At 34.8% G+C, this 8,672-nt stretch overlaps 1 protein-coding gene and 1 pseudogene across 1 annotated transcript; one reads left to right on the top strand and one right to left on the bottom strand.

The window, feature by feature from the left end:
• Positions 1-3,796: 3,796 nt before the first annotated feature.
• Positions 3,797-4,309, top strand: LOC107771476 (RING-H2 finger protein ATL52-like). Its single transcript, XM_016590839.1, has one exon. The coding sequence runs from the start codon at positions 3,797-3,799 to the stop codon at positions 4,307-4,309; it is 513 nt and encodes a 170-aa protein (XP_016446325.1).
• Positions 4,310-4,627: 318 nt separating this feature from the next.
• On the bottom strand, positions 4,628-7,741 carry LOC107771472 (vacuolar protein sorting-associated protein 2 homolog 1-like; annotated as a pseudogene).
• Between the last annotated feature and the right edge of the window lie 931 nt (positions 7,742-8,672).

Here is an 8,672-nt window from a genome sequence, read left to right as displayed (position 1 = left end):
CACTTTCTTTAAAGTTTCAATATCAACTTCCTTTTTCAACTCCCAACTTTGGTTTCAATTCTCAAAAACCCAAAGCTCCATCCCTTTTGGTGACAAACAAGTAAACCCCAACTTCCCTATATACTCCACAAGTTGGTTATATCCATAATCTTTATACTCCATTGCATATTTTGGAAGAGAAAATCTTGGAAAAGCTTCTTCTCCATTGTAGTTTAAAGACATCACTTGATCATCTTTTCTTAACTTAAAATAAACCAAACCACTTGCATTAACTGCTGGAGCAAACATGTCAAAATACACTTCCGGAGGTAGTAATAAATTTTTTGCTTCCCTCCAAACCCAAGCTTCTGAATCAAAAATTTCACAACGATAATAATTCAACCCTAATTTTCTATAATGATGATTATAAAGAGTCCGAGGCGACGACAACCTTATGATCTTGAACTGCAAAGGATTTGATTTAAGTACAATCAGAGCAACTTTGACTGTAGAATATCGTATCCTAGGATTAGGGAGTTTAATCCATTGTTTAGTACTAGGTTTACATATGTGGTATCTGTACTGTTTCCTTGTTCTTCTAACACAACACAATCCCTTGCTTTGAAGATGCCTCAATCTTCATATCAAAGTCGTTCTTGAAAATATTTTCGGGGTTTATATATTTGATCATGCCCAACTATTCCTTATAAAAAGGACTAAGCGGTCGTTGAAAATATAATCCGGTTTACAAGTCCGGAGTAGAATCCCACATAGAACTAAGGCTTAGCTACAGTTGTTCAATATTGCTAAGAAACACAAGTCCAAACAATTTCCTAGTTATAAAGATTTAATTTTTATTTCTACTAATTAACTAGCAAATGTTATAAAGCAATAAAATTATCAACTAACAAGGATGAAATTGGAGACAGGCCTAAGGAGGTCTAGAGTTACGATTTCCCCGATTGTCGGAATCGTTCCCGCTACGCCTTCTATAATTTCGCCTAAGTATTCTCTACCGATCGTGAGTACTTTGAGTGTCGTAGCTCTCTCTCGAGCAACTACCACAATTTACTAGACGTATTCTCTCGAACTACGCTAGCTGGCACTAATTCACTGCTCACTACGATCGCACCAAGGTTTCGTTATCTCTAATCCCACATTTAAACCCTCCGTATTGATCTCTCACATACGTTAGGAGTGATGTTGTTCAACAACTACCTAAATGCGTACTCTCTCTCGAGCAATATACACACTAAATATGCACAGTTAATTGATGGTCATTCAATCAACAACAATAAATACGTAGTTGAATAAGTTGAGGAATCCAACGGCTCAATTATATAAAAACATAACAAGAATTTATCCTACAAAAGGTTCTATCAAAACTCTAGATAACAAATTAGCTATTCATAATAGTATGCAAAATTACAATACTAGAATTCATAACCAATAATGAAAATCGGAAGAAGGAAGTGAAAAACTCATAGAAGAATTCGCCTTCTTGCTCCTAGCGTGTTCTTGCATCCTTAGGCTGAATCCATCTCCAAAAACGTCCTCCTTGGTGGAGTCTGACCCTAAAAAACGGTTCTCCTTGTTTAAGGAGTATTTATAGGCTAGGGTTCAAGTCCTAGAGTCCAAATTCGGGTCTGGGTCTTTTAATCCGCGACTTTTAATTACCGTGCTATAGATCTCGCGAAGCCTGGTCTGTAGTGCGGTCGACTTGGCTATAGACCTCGCGAAGCCTGGTCTATAGCGCGGTCGACCAGACTACAGACCTTGCGAAGCCTGGTTTATAGCGCGGTCAACCTGGTTATAGGTCTCGCGAAGCCTGGTCTATAGCGCGGTCGACCTGGCTATAGACCTCGCGAAACCTGGTCTATAACACGGTCAACCTGGCTATAGATCTCGCGAAGCCTGGTCTGTAGCACGATTTGGGTACTTGATGCTTTTGGCTCTTTTCTTGCGTTTTTGTCCTTTTTTTGTGTAACCTTCACTCGTCTTTGTCTTCCGATGCTCCTACACATAAAACAACACAATTTAGTTCAAATGTCGCACAATAAATCACTAAACCAACAAAATATAAGGCGAGTAATGTGCTAAAAGTATAGCATTTTGGCCTAACATCAATATGTGGAAGATATAATGGAGTTTTAACTGAACATCCATTTAATGATACGAACTCGGTAACGTACTTGGTTTTTGATAAAGATTAAACAAAAAAACCTGAAATAGTTTTGCTTTTTTCACAAAACAAATTTGATTCGTAAACTAAATTATGCCACTCTTTATTTACTGTTTTGCATGTGTCTAATGTTTTTAAGAAATTAGTTCGAGTTAATATTTCGAAAATTATATAAAAAGAAGAAAAAGAAGAGAAAGCCATCGAATTGAGTTGAGAGGGAAGAGAAAGTCTGAAAACTCGACGGTGTTATTTAGGTATAAACGAAGAAAATTTATAGAGAAAGTCTGTTCTTGGTTTAGTACAATTCAATACTAACTGGGAAACTATTTCTTTAATTAACTTGTTTTGCTAATGCTTTTCCCTAACGATTAGGAGAATAGTAAAATTTCAACTTTGTTAATTTGTTTAGGGGTAATAAATTTTAGTAAAAAAAAGGTAAACACAAAATAGAGACATGTAAAATATGGAAAGGTTTTAAATACCTAATATTACTATTAAATTCTGTGCCTAAAATTGTAGGGGTATATTATCTCTTTAAGCATGCACCATAAACTATTTATATCTGGTAGTCGAAAAGTGTATAAAATTTGTATATAACATTCAGAATGTATATACATACAAAAATATACAAATTTTATATATTTTTTCGACTATTATTTTTACAGCGACTATACAATGTCATTTTTTCAAAATTTATAGCTTTAGTTCATGTGTAATTAGTTACTACTATTATTTCCCCACTGTAATCATTCTTTATTTATGAAACGGACAGCTAAGAGGATTCTTTTTCTATTTCTTTTAGGATCTTGATATGCTTGGCATAGCATTCTTTCTCAGAATAATTAGGAGTAGTAAATTTTCATGTTTCGTAATTTGATTAGGGGTAATTATTTTGTAACGAAACTAATAAGGTACCAAATTTATAAGTGAGATATAAAACATTGAAAGTTTTTACCTACAATCTTTTTTCGCGTCAACACAGTAGACACTTTCATGTAATCGGCTACAGATTTAATTTTGTAAAACTCTATTGTCATCAGTAAATAAAAATTAAACTTGGAAAGAAAATAGAAAAAAAGACAATCTAGTGCCGCTGGCCTCAGTGGCCTCTATATATAGTTGTGTTTTATTTTACATGACCTCTCTATAACATCCCTATATAATAGATATTTACTATAAAAAATTGAGTTTTTCTCGGAACCGAATATTATATTATGTTATAATGTATGTCCTATATGACAACACTTACTATAGCAAGCAGCCAAAAAATTTTGGAACAAGCAAAACAGTTATAGAGAGGTTTGACTGTATTTCATCTTTTCTTTTTCTTACTTTATTCAGAATAAAGTTCGTCTTTTACCAACTATACTCGTGCAATATTTTACATATATATATATATATACCACGTCGTATTCCAATTTATAATATGTGAACTTACGTTCTCATAATATAAAATTATCAAGATGGATAAAACATTAATAGAATTCCTTTCACTACAATAATAATAAATAATGCAGTAGTAACATAGGTAATTACGAAAAATAATTAATTAGGTAATACAAAACAAAGTCGTCTTTACTTTAATTAAACCAACGTAACCCCTTTTGAATGTATGTTTTAGCAAACAAAAAGGCGATGCCAGAAGCTCCAATATCTTCACCAAATAATTCTCCACAAAAACCAAACTTGCACATATTATATTACGGCCTCGCCATAGTCGGAACCACCGCCGTTTTGCTCGGCATCTACAACCTCCTCCTCATGCGGTGGCGCAGTCATGAAAACAACCGCCGGAATAATATGGGAGGAGCTGCTGATAATAATAATAATCAGTCGTCACTTGAACAAACTAATTCCAGCCGAATTTCTGATCTGAGCTTATTGTCAAGCTTTAGGTACAAAAAAGGAGGAGATAATAATATTAATAATGATCAAGAATGTGCGGTTTGTTTGTCAGCATTTGAAGAAGGAGAAGAAGTGAGAGAGCTACCGAGATGTATGCACTCTTTTCATGTTTCGTGTATTGATATGTGGCTTTATTCTCACTTGGATTGCCCCCTTTGTCGTTCGCCGGTGGAGCCGCTGGTGCTTCGCCGGAATATTTTCACAATGCAAGAGGATAATTCTCCAGAAGGATTGCTAGTTTAATTAAAGGCAGTTCCTTTTTCAGGCCAGGTCTATACTATTATGGAATTAATTAATATCATTTCCGGTGCCATCATTCTTATTATTAGTTACTCCCTCCGTTTTATTTTAGATGATGTAGTTTGATTGACACAAAATTTAAAAAAAAGGGAAGATTTTTGAAACATGTGATGTAAAAGCTTAAGGGGCAAAAGCTTAGTGGGATATTATACTTGTGTGACTATAAAAACTTCTTATTAAAAGTAACTAAGTAGAATGAAAAGTTTAAAGTTAATTTTTTTTTAAATATAGAAATGATCATTTTTTTTTAGAACGGACTAATAAGAAAAGTGTGTCATCTAAATTTGAAACGGAGCGAATAATATTTTCCCCCAATATGGGAAGCAACTACATGAGTTTCGTAATATGTCAAGGTAATAGAATGCCGTCCAATGTCATGCCTTAGGGACTTCCTAATAAATTGTTATTTTCGAAGTTAGCAAAGCCAGCATTCCTTCCCAATGGCTTGTAAATGGAGTAAGTTGTCATCTAGCTAGGCGGCTGACTAAAAAATTCCTAGCTCTAAATTTCGAAAAGTTACAAGGCCAATAAAAGAGTTTCCAGATCATTATACAAGTTAACAACTTACATCCTTCTCAAATTGTCTAACCTTGCCTGAAGGTCACTGTCTATCCCACTGTCATCATTTCCAGTTGCCTCAGCTTGCGCAACCTTGTTCTTTGCTGCTGGAGCAGCCACAGTGGAAGAAGGAGCATTTAGAATGTATCAATTCGAGGACAACGAACAAATTAGCATCAGAAAAGACGAGCGATCCATAATTCACCAACTCTTCTGTTTCTTCTTCCTCATCTCCTTCCAAAGCATCATCAATTGCATCTCCCATTACCTCGCTCACCATTTCCATCTTCTCATTTTGCCTCTGAAATTCTTGCATTATCCTCTGCAGTGCTGGTAAGTTCATCTGTCCCATTGCCTTTGTAACACCTTTCATTGCTTCCCCCATGGCTTGTGTGGATTTCAGAGTCTGGTATTCATGATAAAGACAAAGGGTTACTTTCTTAACAAGGACATATTTTCAAGACAACAATATTTGCAATTGTAAAAGAGTCCATCAAGAAATATTAACCAATCATCACATAGAAATAGCTTTGCCACTCCATTTGAAGGATACAAGAATCTAGAGCATTGAAGAAACTCATTATTTAGTATGGGGAAAAATCAACCCCCCCCCCCCCAAAAGAAAATGCTTCTCCCTTTTGGTTTGGGGGGGGGGGGAGAACCATCTTGTTGAAATTTTGTTATAGAATGTGTAAATGATTTTAGTTTAGAGCGGCAACCAGTACTTGGTACTTGGGCATGCAAACAGACAAGTTCATGAACTTCCAGCAAAATAGCATTAAAATGTCCAAATATTTAATAGTAGTACTAAGTACTCCTTCAACAGAATTTCCATAAAATTGAACTGGTGGGGAGACTTTACACAATTTCCCTGAAGTAGAGTCAAAAACTAGTTGTCAAAATTGCAGAAGTTACTGAAGGGACTGTTCAGGAATGAAATCAAGGAATACTGTTTTATAAAGTAGTAAGCTTTTGGTACAAACAATCCACATATAACAAGGTGCTTATTCTCATGAACAGCAAAATTTTTGAAGAACTAACCAATAAGAAGTACAAATTTCATAAGTACCTGAATTCTGAGGGAGACACCTTGAAGTTGGGATTTAAGCTTGTAAAATTTTTCAATCTGATGCCTCTCCTTATAAGATCTTTCGCCATCACTTTTACAGCACCCTAGCATTAAAAGAACTTCAAATCACACAGGATTAAGTCCAATTATTCCTTGTTGCATACTTGTACTATCTTCAGCATTATTCATTACTTGATCTCAAGAAGCAGAAGTGATAAAATAGTTGCCACTTTTTCAGCAGCTCACAGTAGATGCAGTGACTGTGTATTAATACATTTATCTGTTTGAGTTTATAAACTTAAAATCTAGTAGTAGTATGTTTTCTAGATCTTTTGTCCACAGTTTGACTCAAAGCTCGAACCAAACCCCAAAGACCACACTATTTCTTGTAATTTTCTTTGTATTGTCTAATAACCATGTCTTGGTGGCATCTCTTAATATTAAATGAACAGTTAACATACTACAGCTACTTCAAGAAGCTACAATAATAAAAATGAAGCTGTGAGCTAGAATCAATCATCAATAGAATAATATGCATCTTCAACAAATAGATGCATCTGCATGCATACAATTTATTGAAATAAAAAAGGAGAAAAGATAGATAATGGATGTTACTATTAAGACCTACCATCTGCCCTTGCTTTGCACTTTTCTTTATTTCTGCAATAAGTTTCTTCTCTTGTGTCTGTAACCCCTGTCTCTCCCTCTCTATGTTTCTGATGGATTTATCAAGCATTCGCTTGTTCTCACGCAGGATCTCTGAATTAAAGACAGAACATGAAAATCTACAGAAGGAGAGGGTTAAAATATCACCTATCGTGCCACGTAGCAAAGCTACAATTAGAAGCATTAGGAAGTAAAATCCAAAAGAGATGCTGTAAACGATAGAACTATAAAGCCAAGTTGTATTAGAGGGACAAAGTTATCTTAGCAAAAATTAATGCTTGGAAGAAAAAGGCAGCATGAACAACAAGTTACAACAACAACAACAACAACAACAATAATTATTAAAAACTTTTCCAAGTTAACTGAACTAATAAGATTTGTTCACAACCCAGAAAAACAACAAGATAATGATTTATCAATATGCAAATGCCTGACACACAATGTAGGATTACAATTGCTATTTAGGCATGTTGAAGGTGTGAAGCTTTCACTATTATACAAGCAGGAACACCAACGACACGTCCATGTAACGAGTCATTCAGTACTTACAGTCTTAAACTGGTGAAAAATTCAAACTTTATGCTAAAAAGAGATGATTTAGTGGGATAATTCTATACTTGTATTAAAGGAGCCTTAATTTTTTCAACCTCATCAATTAGCAAATGCCAAATAATGTATCTTATTTCATTATCCTGATACTGAACCATTAGCTGAATGTTTTATTCAGTAATTGTTCCTCATTTCCTTTTTAACTAAACCTAATAAGCCAAAAGAAACAGAATGTGCAATTACAAGTGTATATATCAATCCTAACCATATTTATAAATTTTGAGGTGATCTCGAGTTAGTTAACACAGGTAATCACAATTCACAGTACATCATCAAAGTTAGACAGTAACAAATAAAATTCACGCGATAAATAAATTGAAATTACCGAAAAGATATCAAATTTGATTAATAATTAAGAGAACTACGAACCTGCGGGAGTTTTTCTCTTGCCGAAAAGGAAACTCATGGCTGATCGATCAGTCCACAACAGCTCTTGAATATAAGTATGATTTAAAAGTTATTCCTCTTCCTTCGCGGCAAAGTGGTTATGGAAGAGGGGGGGGGGGAATAAACAAACGAAGGGTAAAGCTGAGGTTTTTGGCCTTTGGGTGGGAAGAGTTGCAGACTACGCGGCAAAGTGGTTTATAGAATCCGAATGTATTCTTTTGACCGAGTAAAAATAGCAAGTTTTCGTACCGGTAATTAAAAAATAGTCAACGTTTGTAAAGTCATTCAAAAATAACCACTATTTTGCTGTAACATGAAAAGTTCCAACATAATATACTGGAGATTAGTGCACCTGAGTATGAACTTTCAGCATATTATGCTGGAACTCCACCATATTATACTGGACCAGTATATTATGCTGAAAGTTCACATGTAAAAAATTCGGACTCCAGTATATTATGTTGGAATATTTTTCGGATTTAGAACAGTATTTTTTTTTCCAGATTTATCTTTACATGAAAAGTGACTAAATTTCGATTACTTTTGAAACTGTGGCTATTTTTCAATTACCACATGTAAATCTGGCTATTTTTGAATTTTACCCTGGTGTATGGGAGATGGGCTTTAGGTGGGCCCTGGACTAGGTTCCAAATTAATGGATCTCGTGGCCCATTTGTGTCTCCTTCAGGGCAAGTGCACATATAACCATTTTAGTGGACGCTATTTAGAAATTAGTCAGTACTTATTTTATCCCGAAATATTAAACTAAAAATCTTAAATTCAAGATATTTTTGTCCAGAAAAATTTAAAACTGAAAAATTAAAATTCAGGATGCGCTGACTAATTCCTTAATAGTAATCCTTTAGAATGGCTACCTAGTGTCATTTCTACCTCCTCCTTCGATGTAACCAATCTTTCACATAACTTACGCCAAAATGGGCTGAAAGAATTTGGAATATTTCTACCCAAGAGGAGTCCATGAAGCGGGAATTACACTTGGGATAAGCTATCCTTTCG

The sequence above is a fragment of the Nicotiana tabacum genome, chromosome 2 (genome assembly GCF_000715075.1).
Source record: "Nicotiana tabacum cultivar K326 chromosome 2, ASM71507v2, whole genome shotgun sequence".
NCBI lineage: Eukaryota > Viridiplantae > Streptophyta > Magnoliopsida > Solanales > Solanaceae > Nicotiana > Nicotiana tabacum.
This window is presented reverse-complemented; position numbering and strand designations above follow the sequence as displayed.